At 38.9% G+C, this 21,173-nt stretch overlaps 1 protein-coding gene across 2 annotated transcripts in view; it reads left to right on the top strand.

Moving 5' to 3' along the window:
- LOC139994336 (uncharacterized) overlaps positions 1-14,112 on the top strand; it is a 138,832-nt gene extending 124,720 nt beyond the window's left edge. For both annotated transcript variants that reach the window (XM_072016873.2, XM_072016874.2), the window contains 2 exons: positions 5,612-5,769; positions 10,633-14,112. In XM_072016873.2, the coding sequence (XP_071872974.1) occupies positions 5,612-5,769; positions 10,633-11,178 (704 nt within the window). In that variant the 3' untranslated portion in view covers positions 11,179-14,112. The remainder of the gene's footprint in view (positions 1-5,611; positions 5,770-10,632) is intronic.
- Positions 14,113-21,173: the final 7,061 nt, after the last annotated feature.

Here is a 21,173-nt window from a genome sequence, read left to right as displayed (position 1 = left end):
ACGTAATCTGCTATGAAGTGGGAAACAATGGGTACAATGGAGACGGTCGGGATGTCAAACAAATCTGTGTAAACCTCGAAGCGAACCGGGGGAAGGCCGCCGTGTGTACGCGAGTCCGATTCATCGAACATCTGTTCCCCGGCGATTTCGCGGGGGATGCTTCGTAGTCGGAGATAAGGCAGGAACCGATCGAAATCGACAGATGCCGATCTCGTAATTGAACGCAACCTTCTACCATTGTCGTGGCAATGAAACGAGTGAAAGCACGACCAAGTTGGATTGTTGCGTTTCGAGGAGCGACGGCAGACATTCTTGTGAATGAAACGGGGTAGTGTTTGATAGGGGTTGGAAGTAAGAGTTGATGAGCTTGGAGTTAATTATGATTGGTTTAAACTACGTAAATTTATGTTTTCCTCTCTCTATTTACTGTTTTGTGTGTTTTAAACGAAAGTCTTCCTGGATGCAGGTGGAAAGAATATTTATATTCAGTAAATAATTGTAAAATCTTATAAATCTAATGCTTCTAACATAGTCCGATATAGTTAAATGAAAACGTGTTAAAGGGTACGAATAATGCTATTAATGACACGCTTCAACTTTCTATTTTGAATTTTATCAAATTTTGTTAATAGCAAAACGACTACTACTTGTTTATCTCATTCACGAAAGATAAATTATTGAAAATTGATCCTTATAAATATAATCAATGTAAAGAAAATGATGTGCGCATACATATTCAATTAAAAGTAATATAGAAATGTTCAAAATATATACAGAATATGACTCGTACGTACTGTGCGATTTTTTGTCGACAGGAATGAATGTAGCAAACGGGTTAAAAGCCATTTCTACTTCACGTAAAAAGCCAATGTTCGGGAAAAAGAAGAAGCAGATAAATAAGTTAAGTAGTCACGCGATGTCCCCCGCGTTTATTTTCCAAAACATGGGTCAAAAGTTAGCACTGGTATCTTGAGGATCTGTGGCTCAAAGGGCATGAAATAAATCGTCGAATAATTCCCTTCGGCGCGGAAGGGCCGTGGTCCGCTCGAACGATTCATTGGCTTTATGCACGCGAGAGCATAAACATGTCGCTGGCTCATTATTTATCGAATTGTCTTAACCCCTGTGCGTACGATTGCGCCTCCAGACGTTTGGCGGAAGCACGTGACTTAGCTGGCCGAATTATAAATTCGTTAAGGGATTTCAAAAAAAAAAAAAAAAAAAAAAACACGTGGGGTGATGTGTATAGAGATTTGAGGAATTTACGTGCTTCACCCCATCGCGTTTTTTTAGTATTGCTACTTTAGAAAATAGACATTTTTCAATAAATACAAAATGGTTGCCTCTTCTTTAGTTCTTGGCCTATTTTCTATCTGGTATTTTCTATTTTCGCAATTAAATAATATTTTAGATATAACTCACAGTTTACCTTGTCAGACGTTCGTCGAAGTAAAATGTTTTAGATTGGCCGATGAGAATGTCGAGTAGAGAATTGCTGAATAATCGAAGGATACGAGTTATACACGAGATTTATAGCGTGTAAAAATCATTTTATTGAATCGAATTGAATACCAATTGTTAGTTACTGAAGTAGTAGTTCAAGTAGCTTCATAAAAATTTTAGTAACTTGATTGGTCGAGCGACAATGGTTGGATTATTCGAATATCTTTAGAAGATTTAATGCAGGTCGAACGAAAATAGCTCGTGTTAAAGGGACGAATTTTTACAAAATGGTTATGGTTTCCTTTATTTTATGATTTAAGCCTTACTTTTTTAAATCATATTTTACATTTGAAGAACACAGACTCTCTTACACAGTACAACTTACAAAGCCTCTCATTTACCGTAAAAAATATATTACATTCTGAATGATTAACCAAACATTATAAAATATCTACGAAAGATGAAATGTGTAATATTATACCCTAGAACTAAAAATCTGCATAAAGTGATAAATCGTACGAACGTTTTTATTTAGAGGTACATGAAATAATTTCCTAATTTATCATTTCCAGTAGTAGCGTATAATAAGTGTAATAGCGAGATTTTAAATATTTCGTGACCTCGATAGATAATTTTATTTTCTTCGATATCGTTGGACTGTTAAAAAAATGTAGCGCGAATTTCCGGCTAGAGAGGTCCCCCTTAACTTACGGTCTTAAGTCGTTGCTCGCTATCTGCGAACGGAAACCCTGGCCAGAAATTCCAGCCTAAGCCGATAATTTATCCCAGCCACCCACGCACTTGTCTTATACGCGTGCCACCGTACAGGGACGTGTTCGCCAACAGCCGACGGAGGTTAAAAAGAGAAACGAAAGAAGTAGTTGTGCTATACTAGTGGAAGAAAATGACAGAAAAAAGGGAGCAGGATCGGTAGCTTTTGCCGATATCCTTTACGATCGTGTTTTCTAAGTAGAATCATTTATTTAAATAAATTGCACAGCATTTACATACTACCATTTCGATTTCAGACTTTATTCGAAAGGAATCACAGACTGCCAAAAATCGTATAATGTAATCTTGGTAATTTCAATAATTTCGTAGAAGAAGAAACGAGAAAAGGGGTTATATAAGCAGACCGGAAATTTTTATTGATTATTTTTACAATTTTGCTCTTCGCGTAGAATTTAGCAACATTTGAGAATATTTATTGATATTTCAAATTAAAAATCTGAAGATAATCACAAAGTTTACGAATATTTAAATATAATCTTTGCGATTCAAGCAACGTTAAATCGAAGCAATTGAATCGATTGAATGCAGATAGACAGCTTTTACCGATTGATTTACTTTACAATCGTTCTTTCCAAATAGAATTTTGTATCTCGAGAAACTCGAAAGTATTTATGGTTATTTAATATTATATCAAAAACCACTTAATCCTCACGATTTAAGTAATTTAACATTTTAGGCAACTTTGATATATCGTTATACAAACTGCGAAAGGAATTTACAAGCATTTCAATTGCTAAAAATGTCTTCAATCATTAAAAGCACTTGAATCACCAATAATCTCGAAGATAGGATACTAAACATGTCGTTTGAAAACCTTTTTCTATTCCAAGAGAATATTAGAAAATATCTGTATATCTCAGGATATCTACTAGTTTCATGTACCTTTCCTCCATTTCTAGAAAATTGATGTGGTAAAGCACCCTGTAACTTAAGGGGAAAAGGTTGGTTCACGAAAGAGGGGGGATGGAAATAAAGGAGGTAAAAAGATAAGAAAAGAGAAGCGTGGTGTACGACCGATAAATCGGGGATTACCGATCGCGTTTCGAAGTCACGTGGGCGGTGGGATAAATTCCGGCCTTAATCGGTCCGTTGCCATTGCTGGAATTAATAATTTTGTTCGGTTATACTGTAAGATCACAGGAACGTGAATGAAGCGGGGGAATCTCGTTCCTTTGGGTACTGTGGACGCGTTCACAGAAACTTGGGACAAGTTACGACTGTTACGAGTTACCTGGGGCTAGCGATTCGAGAAGAGGTTGCGGAGAATCGCGATAAAATCACAACAATTCTGAGTGTTTATTTTAAAACGATCGACGCGAATCACGATTAGTCGATTGACTAAATCGAATGTTTCCAATGTGCGCAACTACGTAACTTCTTTTAATAAAAGGAATTTGTATAACTTGAAATTTATAGCGTAACTAGCAAATTAAAATAAAATCATTGGATTTTGTAGAAATTCATTTATAGAAAAGTTACTATAATGGAGACATAATAAGTGGTTAAATTCTTGAAACGACTTGCAAGATGTACGATTATTTTACATTTATCGTAACTTATCAGATTGATAAAAGTGATAGCTGACGATTAAAAAACTAGAGTGTATACGTACGCGTTAATAAGAAGCCATTACCCTTTAGCAAATCGTCGTAAACATATTTGCAAATTAAACTCTTGTTTATCACAATATTCTTGAACAACTAACCTCACATTCTCTCTCACCTTTCATATTTTTATCCAATGATTAATGTCACTGTTCATTTCTCATGCACGTACACGCGTAACTATTCATTCTTCTTAAAAAGTCATAAATCATTATTCAATCAACATTGTACTTAATTTGCATTGAACTAAATAAACTGTGATTAAGATTAGAGTGCAGTTCTATGCTGTAAATTTCATTCGTTTATAAAGTGTCAAACAAATAAATGTGATGTCAACACTGTAAATATCAAGTAACGACTCATTATCTCATGAAAATACATCTTCCGCAATCTTATCGGTCTTTGACTAAGTATATTGTGTGTCGTTCTTCTATTCCATTGATCAATCAACGATCACCCGACAAATACAGCAACAAAGATCCTTCCCACAAAAGTCAAAGTTCATACCATCGTAAAGTAACGAAAATGAATTCCCCATTATCACGATTATTGTGCACACCTTTTTCAGAAAGGCGCTGCAAAAAACCTTCGACGACAAGGTACAGCGTGTTCCAAAGGAAAGACAGTCCCTGATATTTTTCAACTACCGGTGTCCCGTATTCTTCGACGAAATATTCTATCGGCATCGACGAAGGTCGGCCGGTTACAAAATCGCGATTAATAATCGACTGGCCCGTGAATTCTTCGTTGTCGGCCATAAATCTCGCCGCCAATCATCCCTGCTTCTATCCCGGCTTCTTTCGAGACGTTTCTTCGTCGTCGTGGAGGTTCACGGCACGTCGACAATGAGCCTTCGTTGGCATAGCCATTCTTTCGCCGCGTTTCCGTCGTTTGGCGACGATGATCGATAAGCCCTGAAGCGGGAACGCGAACGGCCTCCCCCCGATATTAATCTCGACGAAAAACTTGCGGGCCCGTTCGGTTAATCATTGGCATTGTCGATCGACGAAAGGCGAGGATCGAAGCCGATCGTCGAGTTCGATTGCCGTATTGTGAATCGTGCACTGCGTTTGAGAAAAAAATTTGTCTCGCGCAAACTGTACGATGAAGATTCTTTTCGGACGATCGAAACCTAAAAATGAAAATCTGTTCGTATTGATACTTTTTAGGTGTTTTGTTTTATTTTCGTAATCGTATAAAGGTGAAAATATGTAGGGGGTGTTGGAAATATATCCTATAGATCTTTATAGATATTTTATAGATATGGAAATATAATTTGATGTTTCTTTTTCGTTATATTACTTCAGTTGAAATTATATGTGTAGAGTATATTAGAGTACGATAGTTACAGTTTTAATGCGTGTAATTGTGTAATTAATGTGTTCGAGGGATTGATGAGAGAGTTAAGATTTTTAAAGGAAGGATTAATCTGTAACTAACTGTAATATGGTTGGCACTTTGCCATGTAAATGTCGCGTAGCATTCACACGACGCAGAGAAATATTAAAAAAATAGATAATTAGAAAAGAGGGTAATATGGTAGATTACACTCCTAATTTATTTAGATGTTAATTAAGTCATTTATACTTCAGTCATTTATAGTTCTCATGTTGGTAACGCAATGTTGTTCGACTCTGCTATTAATTCCTTCAGAATCGAATGTAACGCTCTACTTGCAACAAATTCCATCTAACGTTTATACCGTGGAAAAAGCGCCCGATTTTCGAATTGCTGGATTATCAAGATTTTTCACACGCTATAATCTGTTGCAGGAATGGCTGGTGGAATGGGACAAGCAGGAATGGGATCGTATTATGGTCCCGCGGCCGCTTATGGTTCACTCTCTGCAGCCAGCATGGCCGCAGCCGCTGCTGCAGCAGCACAGCAGTCTGCAGCGGCGATGTCTGCGGGTCTAGCAGCACCTGCTCAGGTGAGTCGATGCATCTTGTAAATAAACAATCGTTTCCTGTCTCAAAACCAGTTTATCGTGTTCCCGATGTTGTTTCCGTGTCAAGCCACTTATCTTCCTCGTTCGGAACTAATCTATGTCGTTCAGGAATCGCAACGTGCGATCCTGAAACAATTGGAACGCTATTTCCGGGTTAATGTTCAGTCTTTGACATAACGATGGTGTGTAATGCTGGGTACAAACGAGCAAATTTATCGTGGTCACACCCAGGTGCGGAACAGCGATGTGACGTCTTTGAAACTTTGTACGCATAACACTGCGCCATTTGACAGATTTATGTTTCTAATGATATAAGGCACGCGAGTGTGCGATTGTATTATTAGAAATATAATACACATCAAGCTACCGAATTACGGACTAAGTCGAAACAAGATCGTAATGACGTCGCATGAATTTTCCCTTTCGTACAGATGCGAGTGATTTAGAGCGATAAGAAACAGTGTTGTAAAAAATTGCAACAGTATAGTTGAGTGGAATCGTAATTGCGTATTGGTGAGCAGAAGAGACATTAGTCTGAGTTTTGACCGAATTCCATGCACGTTGCTCTTGCTTTCGTGAAAGAAGGTGCGCCTGGTTGTACAATCGTATGGTACCGTTATATTGTGGAAAATGGAATTGCCTCAATATTTGTTGTATTATGATATCTCATAATACATATAATACTATCATACATATACACAATACTATCGTAGTAGGCGATGGATTTTATTCGACAATCTAAGAATCTTAAATTTCTTTTGACGTCGTATCATTTGTTGATATATAAATAATAGATCAGATCAAAAGATCTTGTCGATACTGATGTTTTATTTATAAATTGAAAAATATTAAATCGAATGCTACGAGTTAGGAAGAAGGGGTTTGATTCGGCCGAGAAGGGGAGCATCGGCGATTACGATTTGTCAGGAACGAAAAATGCGTAAGACACGGTCGCAGGGACCGAGCGTTATCGAGATGCCGGCGGAAAAGAGCCACCCACGCGGTTATTTCTTGCGCGTCCCTATTCAATGGAATTTGACGTGAAGAGACTCGATCGGGGAATCTCGAGATTTATCGCTGCATTCACGCGCCCCTTTCCTCGGCAAACAAGCGAAATTCTATTAATCGTTACAAAACGTATATCTTTTGCTTCGAACAAATCTCCAAATATTCTTCGAGATTGTACCAAATAAATAAACTTAAAATACGAACAATCTAATTTCAAATACGAGCAATTTACAAATATAACGTGGCAATTAGTCGTCATATTATAGACTATACTGTAACGACTAAACCGTTCCTTTGACTGAATGTTTTGTTAACGAAAAACTTTTAACGAGAAACTGACTTACACTGATTTCTGGGTCAACTCATACATCAATTATTAACAAAATTATACTCAAAAGATCATTTCAACCCCCGCCTACAACTAGCTCAACCGAGCCACTCGAGACTCGCTCAAATTTCCATGAACTCTTGATCGAACCTCGACTCCCTTAACTGAAAAAGTGAAACAATCGCCGAAGAAGATCATCGACCAGCGATCCACGCGTAACAGAAGGAAACGTCGCGGAAAGGGAGAGATAGATCGCTGATGAGAGAAGGCAGCAGGAGCAACGCGAACATCGTCGAGCGAGAGAGGCCGCGGGAAGAGAAGAAAGAAGAGGAGGTACGAGGCGGAGGACGAGCGTAGTAGGTACGTTTCATTCGTTGTCGCAACAAAGGGGCCCCCGGGTGGCTTCGCAAACAGAAACCGGAGACCGTGGTCTGTGTATGAATTTCCGCAGCTGGGTACGGGAGACAAACAGATAGCTAGTTATTTCTGCATTCAACGGCTGAATGGCCGACGCGTCTGGAACGACGCAGCGGTGCGATACAGACCGACTATTATTGGCGAACCGACGAGCACGAGCGAAGAATTCCAACGCGCGGTCGCGCCGCCGTGTGTTATCGTGCTTGCGGACGAAACGGCACCGTCATCGCCGTCACCGTGCCCGTCATTGCTGGCTTTACCATTTAGGAAGATCTTGCCAGGCTTACGATGCGTCCAATGAACATTTTTTTCAAGTCAGACTTCTTCGCCGCTTCTTCGTCAAAGAAAAAACCTTGCGTTTAAGAAAAAATAAGAGGAGTCAAAAGAAGCAGGGTGACGATGATCGGAGGATAATGCGAGGGTTTCAGGTTTGTGGAGAATTAAGGGGATGGCTTAGTAAATTATGCGAGAAATTCTTAGTCAGAGATGGTTGGTGGAGTAAGATTAGGGGTTGGTAAGGAAAAGACTGTTTATGTGGTATTGTATGGTGGATGATGACTCGAGTGGAGATTTTTAAATTGAAGACTACGCGGTGTTTTGATTTTCTATGGATAAATGAAAATGGAAATACACTGTTTCATAATGCTAGTATAGGCACGAGAAAATATGTTCTTATAGAATGTTATTTTTTCAAAGTAGTATTATTATTATTCTTTCTTTGCAATCTATTCAAAAATGTGTTTCTATTACCAGTAATTAATAAAAAATACATTTTTCTAGTTAAAAAAGAATTTGATCTTGAAAGGGGTAATAAAGAATCCGTTATAACATTCAGAGGGCTGATATGACAATGGTGATCAGAAATTTACTTCACAAACTTTCGAACTAGCTCTCAACAAGATTACACCCCAAGTTTCTTCTAACTATCCTTGATAGTCTACTTCACGTAGAATGTACATAAATCCAAAGAACAGAATCGAGCTTCCGATTGAAAGTCCATTCTCGACGTTGCTCCGAGGTCTCGAATCCACGAGGGCACGATGTGGGTGAAATATCGACGAACCGGCAGCAACAATGCTTCTCGGTTGACTTTCTCGCTTTGGCCAACCTTTCTGACCCGGGAATGGAGAAGAGCCATTTGGAAAATAAAGTGCTCTGCTAGCAAAAGACATTCCACTCTCTTCCTCTGTCTTTATTCTATTCACACACCGTGTTTGCGTTTCTTTCTCTGTCACTTCTGCGCTCTTCCCTTCGTCGCTTTCCATCCTTGACGACACATGGCAATGCGGCGAATAAGCGCCTTTGTGAATGAAAACAGAAGAATAACGGTACGACATTGTGTTATACGCTCAAACGGCGACACCATGCTGCTGCACAATAATTAAGTCTTGTCAGAACGACAACTACTGCGACGAAGGTGGCGTCGAGCCCAAGTGGAATTTTATTTGGTCGACGCTTGAGGAGGCGTGCAATTTTAAAATTTTCACTGTTAACGTTGAAAATTCAATATACCGTATCTCATGAGTATATAATCATCAAAAACTTTTCGACTATTACGTATACGAAGATCAGAAGAAGGAAGAAAAACACGATGTGTAAAAACACGATTTTTGTCGATTTTGATATCACGTTATAATAAAACAGAGGATTTTTAATGAATGAAACAAAAACATGTTAGGCATGAAGATTTTCCTCAGATCCCTTAGTCGTTTGATCCTTTTCCACTTCCATTTCTATTATAATAATTTAATGTTATAAAATAAATAAAAGGTATCGAACGTTGCACTGTTAGTGTCTATTGGAATATGGTTAAATTCCGCAACATTTGCAGTCCAGTTATAACAAATACTATACTTTCACTTCATTCTGTACATCGTTGCACACTGAAACTACCGATAAATGCATAAACAACCGTACTAAACAACTGTCTACAGGTAGGAAAAGTCATTGCGACTCATCCACGATTCTAACTCGTTATTCGTTGCAAATGGGTTAATTTCCGGGGTCCATGTGATGGAGTCGACGTCGTTTTAACCGATAGAGAACCTCAGGATTCGCAAGGACCATTCGCGAAGGATTTTGAGTCGAGCAAAGAAGAGGAACCGAGCGGTAATCAATTGGACGTAGCTGGGAGAGGAGAGACGAGCGAAGCGGCTAAGACTGGATGTAAATCATCCGGACAAAGCCGCTTAACGATCCGACAAAGGGTCCGGCGTGGTCCTCGTCCACGAATTATAGAATCGGGAATAATCGCGCGCTTCTCCTGGTTCCCTCTATTTTTTTTTTTTCCTTTTTAAGGATCCCGTCGCAGTTTCACGCGGTGGACCATCCACCGCCTCGTGCGGCCGATCTTTTAACCCTTGGAACGGTTATGAAATTTATAGCCATTGGTAGCTTTGTCCTGCGAATAGAACAAATCTCTTTCGAGTCTGTCCGACGTGTCCTCGTCGCGGATCCGGCGATTTCGCGATTTGCACTCGGACCGAGTCGAATGCTGCACCTTGAAACCGTTTCTTTCTTCGTCCCAAGTTTCGGTTAGGAGGATGGTAGATATTCCTATGGAATGTTCATTTATTTTTTCTTTTGGAGCTTCCAATGCGATTTTGATCCTTTTGTTACGTGGATTTATTGGAATTGATTAGGTTGGGAGGAATACATAATGTCGTTGGTAGCTTTAGTTCAGGTTAAGTTTGGAATTCAAGGTGCGGAGATACGATGATCATTTTGATTTTTAATTATTTTATGATGTATATATTTGTGTAGGTTAAAATAATATAAATCAATTATCATTTTATTTCTGAAGTCTAGTAAAACTATAAACTTCATACTGCAAATTATACAATTCAAATCATAGAACCTCGTTTCCTCATAGATGTATCATAGTTTTACGACATTTGTTCTTTCCCCTCGTTCATCAATCTTCCTTTCGATAACCACTAATCTTCTTAGGAAAATCCTCAAATATAATCAATTTAAGAAATCATAATCTCAGCAATACCTGATTAACTTTAAATTTGCCAATTCGTCCATTCAACCCAGACCAGAAGTTACCACAATAACTAATCAATGTCCAATCTTCTCTTCTGTTCCAGGTGGTGAGCTCGATGGATGCCATGAAGTACTCGATGGAAGCCGACAAGTACCGAGCAGCATACATGCCGCCGAGCACTCTGGCGATGAGCATGTACTCCGATCCCAAGTACCTGGACTCGAGTCCAAAATCGTATCTGGACCGGAGCTACTTAGACTCCGCGAAAGCGTATTTCGAACAATCGAAGCTCTACATGGATCAGAAGCCTGCGATCACAGACTACAATCGGCCAAGTTACGAGCACAACAAACTTTACGAAGAGTCCAGCCCCGGTAGTATCGTGGGTGGTGGTCCAACAAGGTCACCAGCCGCAGAGTCTCCGGACATGAGCAAACAGCACGAGAGGACCGAACAAGGTTCGTCTAGCGCGAGTTCTACGTCTACCTCGTCGGCTGCGAGTCCTGGTGCCAGTCTGCCAGCCTATTATCCAGGCTCGGTGCAAACCAGCGGTCTATTAGGACCCCAGATGAGCCAATACGGCGGCTATCAAACAGCTCCAGCGCCTGGAAACGAATCGTTCAGACGACCCCTCACTGTCATCTTCTGACCCGATAGAACGTAGCTCTGATCCATCTTCGAGGAGCAGTTGCCCTGAGTTCGGTCCACCGTTTCCAGAGGTTTATACATGTGACGTAGGTAATGGATAGACTGTGGGTGTTTGTGTATATGGTATACAAATTATAGGAAATATGAAGAGTAAAATTTGCAAAATGTCCAAGTTAAAGTTAATATTTGTTATAGCGCTTGGTAGATAAAACAAGCCTCTATTTAGGTTCGTTTCCTTTGATTTTAGTTATCGAAGTACGTCCGAATTTTCATAAACATTCGCAGTCTAGTAATGGATATTGATCTGGCTTCAGAGTGATTTCTTGCTTTTGGAAGCTGGTTCTTCAAGTTTTTAAGAAAGGGGGGATTATAAAGCCATGGAATTATGTCTTGATGACTGGGATTGTTCCTGTAGCAAAGTAGTTTAACTTTTTACGCTACTAGGTATCTTTGGCATCCTAATATATTTTTCTTTTGTTTTCGAAATGGTTAACGAAAGAGTTTTATTGAAATTGTTATATGTAATTAATTAAATGAATGTCAGTAATGATCTGAAGCATATAACGATATTTTATTTGAGAATTGAAATGAATTTTTTTGTAACATATGACATATATCGTTATCTTTATTCTGTTTTAATTTACACATCCGTTATCTTATTGTTATACTTAATTAATATGCCATTCTACTTATCTCTCTATAATTTCGGAAAAAGAACAGATACTTCTATAAAATTATTTTTCTCAGCTATCATTTTTAAATGCGAGAATTAAAATGAAAATTTATAGAATTCCGAAATTTGTTAGAGGGTAGCTAGTTTTAGGAACATTAATTATTGGTTCATCCTTATAATTCTTATTTGTAATATTTTTGGTACACAATATAAGTTGATACACTGAATTCAGAATAATCGAAATGCAAAACATCTACAACATCTACATCTGGTATAAAGAACAATGATTAAATAATGTAAGTAACATATAGAGAATCCTCTTTTGACACAAAAATTCAGACACCTGTACAGTAATTTTAATCGTCAAAGCAATTGTTGAATCTCAAGATAAAATATCAAATGAACCTCCTAGAGTCATCTTAATTCCCAAGAATGATCTCTGAAGCTGTAACAAGAGAAAACTCGTCCAAAGGAATATCTAACGTCTTGGACCAACCAATATATTCACGAAGAATATCATGGTGAAATCAGGGCTATCAACGATGCAGATCGTTGAAAGCAACAACGAAGTCGATACTCTCCGTGTTCTAGCCATCCCCAAGCGTCAGGTTCGACGTGTGACGATTATTTATCGCAAAAATAGGGTTTCCATCCTCGAAATGGAATTATAAAGAGATTGTACATAGTCCCCGTGTAAATAGTGTAGCGAGGATTATTATCGCGCACGACGCTCGAAAACGGTTTTCCTTCACCCCCTGTTCCCAGTGTTTCCTTTTTAATCGACAGAAGCACCTGTATTTTCGTTCAGGTTAATTCCAAAGTTTCGCAGTATAAACCTATCGATTAATATTCTTTCGAGTCTATCACCTTGTCCTTTTTAATCAAGTTATTTGATTTAAAACAGTTTGAAACATTTTATTAATACGAGCCTGTTATATTATTAGACTCGAGATATAATTTTAACTTCTAAACGAATCAACTTTTCAATTGTTCTTTGATTTTCTTTAATATCACTTTCTTATTCTTTTCAGTTGTTCTTTCATTGTTTTTGATATTATTTCCCGTAGAATATCTACTTAAACAGAAACGATTTGAATTCAAATACATAAACTGGACTAATCTGAACGAAGTTTATTTAGCACACATATAAGTATACATGTACGCAGAATCCTAAGGATCTTTCCTTTTCCTTTACATCCTGCTTCGACTATCGAACATCGAACTCCAAAACGGAATCGACATATCCCTTCTAATTACCAGTAGCATTAGATAATTACCAGTTCCATGGTATTTCGTTTCGAACGAACTTACACAGAAACAGAGAGCAGGATGAGCAGAAAGTTTCGTGCAACGGAACCGTTAAAAGGAGAACGTGATTTTCGTGCGGTCGTTTGATTCGTAATCGCTGTACATAGACCCCTTCGATTTGTTAGAAAAAAATGCGTCGTCTCGTCCTCTTCCCTCATTTTCTTGCTTTTTCCCCATTTTTCAATCGAGAAAAGGCCAAGAAAATTTCCTTCGCCTTTCATTTGTCGTTTAGTATTAAAAATATTCACAGATGACGACGTGGTAAAAATTTGTTGTTCGTTTCCGAATGAGAACTGATATTTTAAACGATCCTTTTGTTTCGATCTTTAGATATTTATTAATCATCAGAATTCTATTATAATAATAATTATTTTTTTACTTAATATGTTGACCATTGAATGAATATAAATCAACTTGTACGTCCATCGTGCATAATGTTCGATAACCTGTGAAGCAGATGATTGAAAATCGCCACAGAATCTGTTAAATATTATCGCTTCTTTCTTGGTTGTTCTCTTTTCTTTTAGTTTTGTGTTTGTTTAATTCTCCAACAAAAATACCTATCTAGTATTTTTTTTAGCTCATTTCTTGTTTTCTTTCAAACATCCCAGTTGTTTTTAATATAACCGTTCTGTTGAACGATTTCACGAGAGAAAGAGTGAGAGTGAAAAAGGGAGAGAGAAAGAGAGAGAGAGAAAGAGCTTTTATAGACGTTTCGCGAGCGGAAGAAATTAGAAATGTTAGAGATGACGAAGAAGAAGAATGATAGAATGAGATACGCTTTCGTGAAACGTCCATGACCCGCTGTAATCTTTATACTTGTATCGTTACGATAAACCTCTTAAACTATACCGATTATTCGAGTATTACGACTTTAAAGCGGCAGAAGTAATCTATAAATATTGTATTGTAAGTGAGAAAAGCAAAAATAAACGTTAAGTATTATCCTTCGAATACGGTCTCGCACTACGTCTTACAATCGTTTGTCCCATCATCTCGTTTTCGGCCCAATCCGTCCAATAGAATCCATTTTCTCTCCGATTTATTCCGTTCTTATTTTGTTCCCTGGCATAGACCATTTTCCTGGACTTTCTCCATTTTCTTTGTAGTTTTTAATATATATCACTCTCTATTTAGTATTTTTCATTCCTTTGCTACCTTTATTTACAATAGACAGTTCATTCCTTATGTATTCTCTGAATGGTTACTTTACTTTTAAGAACTTAATATCTTCAAGAACAAGAAAAAGGTATTTCATAAAGGGAACTCGTAATTGGAAATCGAAATTCCATACGCTCGAAACCTGAAGACCAAAAAGCTGTTCTATAAAACGAGTTCATAAAAAATAGTATGAAAAATTGAAAAATTAATAGTCCAAGACAAAACTCGGGGAAGCAAGAAGCCAAGCTTCTTTCTATAAGCAAGAGCGTCAAATTAATTCGAAAAATCTCATTATCTCGCAACAAAGTTTCTGATGGTATCTTCATCAACAAGATGTGGAAATTTTCGCGTAGCACAATGGGAATCGATTGAATGGATCCAAGAGACCCGGAAGACTCGTCTGGTGTCCGATTCACCGGGGCCTGAACAATGGTATTCGGTCGCGAAATCCAAAGACCGTGTGTCTGAAAAGAGTCCGGGTCTCGAAAATCCCCGAAAACAAAGAACACGTTTCACCGTTCGACCAAGTAGCTCCGCCGTCTATCGAAATCCGACACGCTGCTGGTCGAGGTGCGATGGAAAACGCTGGAAGAAGCTTTCGAGCGCTAGTTTATTGTCGAAGTTCGACAGCTGCAATCGCCATTCGAAGATCCGTGCTATTCATTCGGTTCGCACCTATGCGTCACCCCTGAAATCGTGAAAACACTTCGCTCAACTGCAAACGAACCAACCTTGCGAGCGTGATTTTATGGCCGATAAAAGGAACTTCCAGTTCCTGAGAAAGTTTTCCACAAAAAATCGCCTGCACTGGTTGAAACACCGGTCAAGCGAGTTATATGGAATATGGAACAAAAATGAGAAATTTGATGGTAACACTGTCGTTTTAAATGCTGGTTGAAGTTTGATGATGTTTTAACACTCAGAATTTTCGAATAGTTTATTGCAGCTTGATATGGAATACGGGATACATTAGATAATTCGGTCTTTTTGGATGTATAACGCAGAATATATTTATTATAAGTTTCAAAGGAACAATGATATTGGTAGATCAATGAAGATAAGATACTGTAATTTAAAATCTTTGACTTGTTTAGAAAAATTGGAATTGTACGAAGGAATCTCTGTACTAGTAACGTATACTTCTAAATATAATAAACAATTCTTCAGAACAGTTATAAGGTAAGAAATATATCAAGTTTAAGATACAGCAGTTGAATCTCATTATTGGTCTTCGTCAGCTTCAAACTTCGTCAAACATCAAAGAAAGCGATATATTCTTCCAATGATCTTCCAAAACATTTCCTCATATACAAAAAGCGAAGTAAAAATAACAGCAAATTAACCTAAAGATATACCTGTCGAACCTCATCATTATTCTCCATCAGTCTCAAACTCCATCAAACCCCAAAAGAAACAAGATCTCCTAAACAACCCACCAATTGCTCAAGAAAACGTTCTCCCAGCAATCAAGTAATCACGGTCACCCATCATTATAACACCTCATTCTTCTCTCATCACACAGGCAGGTGTCGAAACTGCAGCTCCCGGTGTTTCAGAGATGCCATGATTAAAACAAACTGGAAATATAAAACCAGATAACGAACACTGAAAAGACGGGCTGACCGTATATTTACACGATGAGTGCATCACGACGAAAAAGTATCGTGACCAGTAGCTCTTTCTCGTCCAAGCAAGACGATAGCTCAACTAGTCGTGAGAACGGTGATTACCAACTTGCGTATATCTTTTTGCCATGACAAACTGACAATTTTCACCGTCATTATCCTCTCGAATGGCCATCGCCATTGTTTCTGTCTCTCAGGGAGCCATCGTGCGTTCGCGCGCGTAAAAGACACGCGGAGGTGGAACAACAGTTCAGCAAGAGGTGGCTACCTCCTCATTAAATCCATTATAGCGAATGAACAGCGACGAACTCGAGGCGGGCTGACGGGCCTCTCCTCGGTTAGACAGATCGTTTAGGTGGAATCTAAATCATCCGCAGGGGCCCTGGCTCTTCCAGCGGACGTTCAACCGTTTGGACGCGCACGCTGCACCGTTCCTGGCAACCTCTCACGACTTCATTAGTACCTGCTGACTTTGGAATGCTTAGAGGACCCGTTTTGGTCTTACAAGCGGCCTGATCAAGCGTTGCCCGGTTACGCTCGGTTTCACGCGATGTTTTTTGTGGCTTTCCTGATTCCTCATCTTGGGATCGGTGGCGGAGGATCACCGAGCACCTGATAGGGATTTCATCGAACCCGTTCCGCCGTCTTTTGTTCGCCATGCCTTTTTAAACGGACCGTGTAAGGTGTAGTTAAGAGGGAAGAGAATGCACGAGGTTTTATTTTCATATTTGGTTTTGATAGGTGGCTAGCGTTGGGTTCGAGGTGCGAGATGGTTTCAGGGTTTGACCAGAGTGTGGATCGTTAATAGAGGTCTTCATTTAGTGTAGGGCGTCGTGTGGTTCAGTTTGAGCAGAATGTTACGAAGATTTTTACGGAGAGAGGATATACGGAACTTAAATTTGAGAATTTGGTGAACGTATAATTCGTTATTTAGGATCCTGATATTTCTTTAGATGTTATTTTGTTCACATTAGAAATAAATGATAATTGTGTATTTATATTTGTTAGGGCTCAAAATAATGTAAATGAAATTCATTTGTCCTTACAAGGCTTTAACTCTGCGATTACGCAAGCTTTTGTACGTTCTGTTTGTTATATTTAAAAGACAAGTTTCATTAAATTTTAAATAAATAATCTGTTCCTTAAACGATATTTCACGTTAACGTGTAATTTATTCTCAAACCTGACGTTTAATACTTGGAAATATAATGCATTCTCTCTTCGAGTTATGAACCATAAAACACGACATACAATAAAATACCCGTGTCAAGATTTTTCTAAAAGTCATCAATGATAAAATAAGTCGTTTGATGTCCGATCAACGTCCGTTTGATTATCTAAAATTCGGCTACCAGATCCGTGGTTCGACAGATAGATAATTTAATTATTAATTATACGTCCTGTCAGTCGTTGGATCGAAACGAAGCGATAGGAGGTCGCGTTTCCTGCGCCGTTTCAAAAGACGACTACAGACGTTTTCTCATTAAATTTATTATAGAGCGACGAGCAATCTACAGACTGAACGAGTGGCTTTCGTTGCCTTAAATCACTTAACCGGAATGTAAATCGTTCGCTGAAGCTGCTCGTCCACCACCTCGCGGCTTCATTAGCGTGGCTTCGACGTTGGAATTTCGAGCCTTGATGCCGGAGCTCTCTTCGTGTTCCCTTCAACGTAGCCAAGTCGACGCACGATCTACTTCCGGTCGACGATTTTCCTCGACGCTCGATGTGTTTCAAAAAAAAAAAACCCGACATGCCCGTCGAACGTTTTACTTTTCTAAAGGATTAATTACTTTCGAGATCGCGTTCCACTTAAAGGAGAGACGTTTCGTTGGTTACCAAGGTTCGAGTAGTATCAAGGTTCACGGAAATCCGTAATCGCAATCGCGTCGGATTGAATTACCTTACCTTCCTATTCTTCCACGTGGAAAATGTAAGAAATATACGAGCGAAGGTAATTAGAGAAATATTTAAATGTATTAAATATTTAATGATATTTTATCTTTTTTTTTTTAGTATTATGCACTATTTTCAGTAAGATGTTTGATAACGATTTAAATTGTACAATCGCTTTACCCACTTCCACAAATCTCAATTATAATATTATGACGAAATTGAATATTTACACTTGATAATATAATGGATAATTTATTGTTTAAATACTTTCCTGATCTCTAAAATGCTATATACTTTCACTAAATGTCATATAGCTTCTACAAACATTTCCACATCCATTCTAAACTTCACCGATACAATGAAGATAGTACGACGTACATAACATATCCATAAAGGATATTTACAAGTGTTGGAATACCTTCATAAGTAACTATACATACATAAACCCATACAAACGGATCTTTTAACCACCCCCTTTTCATCACGCCATCAGACCAAATCAATCTCCTTGGTAGGAGATCCGAAGGAACCTGACCTACGTCGACGCAGCGTTTCTCGTTGGAGAACAGAGGCTGGCAGCCCATTGGCAAAGTATTTTCAATCACGCTTCAGGAGCAAGGCAGCCCGCGATTAACAAAGCGGCGGGCAAACCGGGCGTCCCCTTTTGCTCGCGTAATTCCTTGATTGGCGCTTCGCGGTGGCTCGAGTGCGCGCGTTTTACACGACCGATCACGATCCCGTGCTGCTATAATTAATCGTTGATCATTGTTCGCGGAAAGACCTGGCGGCAGGCTCGTCGCTCGATTCCGAACCCGACACTCGAGGATCGGCTCGATACCTCGTCTTCCTTCTCCCTCCCCTTTTACCCCTTTCTTTTTCCTCTCTTTTTCCTCGTCATCTGTTGTGCGCTTGCTCGACTTCTTTCATCGTTCAACGCGACACGCACCGACAGAAATTACATCGACGATATTACAGGTTGAGGAGGCGACGTAAATAAGATGGAGTAGGTCGGGTTTTTGCATACGTTTTTCCCATTGCCTCTTTCTCTCTCTTCTTTTCTCTGGTTTTTTGATCGATCGATGTGGTAGGGGAGAGTGTAAGTAGGTGAAATCCTTAATTGGGTGGAGGATTTCTTGTAAGAGAAGTCTTGGAAGATTTGCTGGTAATTAAGCGATGTTTCTTAGTATCTGTTAAGAGTTGGAAACGGTGTACCAGTGTATGAGAAAGTTTGGACGGTTCGAGGATAGAAGCTGATCTTGGAAAATGCAGGTTGGTCCTTTCTATAGGTGCTTAGCGTTTGGAGATACGTAGAAAGGATGGAAGAGTTAAAAATATTTATCTTAGAAGAGCTCGTTTTTTTATATCACAGGCTGAAGCTCCTTCTTCGCTATTGGAAGATATCCACCTTTCATGTATTTAAATTTACGCTCGGGGGAAACTTGCTCGTGTTGCCCATTCAGCCTAGTCAAATATCTCTGCCCTTTCACAAACTATACCCCGCGAAATGATATAGCAAACTCTGTATGTGTAGCGAAACATTTAAATTTGTACGTCTTTCACACGGGAGAAAATTTTTGTTAGAAGAAGAGCATTTATCCTGAATTATTCTATAGCTATTACTATTAGACAGAAACAAAACTTTTGAATTAAAATATAACAATTTGTCTGAGTAGAGACCTACGTTCTTGCTTCTTTCAGGTTTACAAATTCACGATTCTTTTCACTGATCGCTGATTCAAAAAGTCATTTCCTTAAAATATTGAACACGCATGTTCTACCTATGTTATTCATTTTCTTCAATTCTACACGTATTGCCAGTCTTCTTTATCTTTACTTACTCGTCTGTTTCTTCGTTCGATACATTCATAATTAACTTCTCCTTGAACATCCATAATATTACACCGTATTTTGCACGAACGAATAAATCTACATAATGCACGGGAACACAATTAACCTACTTCAAACTAGCACTGTTCGTTTCATTTGCTTGTCGGTGCATCTAACCAGTACACCGCGCGTCACCACTTAATTCTCCCAAACAACCAGACGGCAAACAACGTCATACGGTGTCACAATAATTCCCTAGGCATACTCAACGAATTATCGCCTAATCTCGGCCAAAGCAAGCCGGCCGGCCGGTTGTTTGCGGTGCAATTATTTCGAGCAGCCAGCACACGATGCTAGCAATCCTTCTCTTCGGTTGTTTATGCGAGTCAATCGTTGCTGTTGCCAGCAACGCCTTTACTACTCGTCACTGCGCAAACATTTGCCATAAGCGCGGTTCGCTGTCCATATCTGAGGCTAATGCAAAGTATGGAATTCGTAGTTAGAGGTGTTTGTTGGTCTATAGCAGATATTTGCAGGGAAAATTGTTTCTTTAAACGGAATGAGAAAGATCTGCGAGAACTCTTAAATAGTTAAATCAAATACTTGAGTATTGGTATCTCGAATTTCTCAAGTTTTTAAATACAAGAATTTTTAGGTGTCCGAGTTTTTGAGTTTTTGACATGAAAATCTCTGAATTGTTTTACTCCTGAACATTTCACACTTGCAATTTCTCAATCACCCAATTTTTTAGCTTCTCAATTGTTACATTCTCCGTGCTCTTATCGAAGATAAATAAACGATCCTTGGACCCGTGCGTGACGATTGAAATTCAGCAAAAGGCGTGAATAATCCACGTAAAAGAAAATGTCAATGGCCGCGAGTTTTAACGTTCACCTGATCCAGAAAAAAAAAAAAAAGAAAGAAACTAGCATTCATCGCTTCAAGGGAACTCTATCCAGTCGAAACTCGTTGTCTCATTTACCGTACAATACTTGCTTTTAACAAGGCGCACGTTCTACCTTTTCACAGCTGTGTAAAATCCTCACTTTTATCTCAGTACAAAAAACTATGTCTTCTTTCTTGAATATAGCATAAACGACACTCCATTAAAATCCTTTCATTAATTCAACCTAACAATAGAATAAAAAAATCTAAATTAACGAATACCTTAATTTCACGGAAGATTTCATTGATAAGATTAATTTTCACGCACGTATCAGCACATTCATACGTTTCTTAAGTATAATTTGCTGAAAATAAGAATTTGATACAAGGAGAAGATGTTTTCCGCGGTGCATTCTCATCGAAGCTAACAGGTAGTGAATTTCTTCTTTTCGAAGCGGTGAAGATACACCCGCCGGATAAAACGGAGGACCTTTGTTGTCGGGAATTCCAGGTCATCGAGAAGGCTACACGTCGGTTTAGGTGTATGTAAATTAGCCGGTGGTCTATTCACACCCGTACACCTGGTCGCGGCCTCCTGCCGTACGAATGTTCATACATGAA

Source organism: Bombus fervidus, chromosome 14 (assembly GCF_041682495.2).
Source record: "Bombus fervidus isolate BK054 chromosome 14, iyBomFerv1, whole genome shotgun sequence".
NCBI lineage: Eukaryota > Metazoa > Arthropoda > Insecta > Hymenoptera > Apidae > Bombus > Bombus fervidus.
Note: the sequence above shows the minus strand (reverse complement) of the source record. Positions and strands in the feature narration are given on the sequence as shown.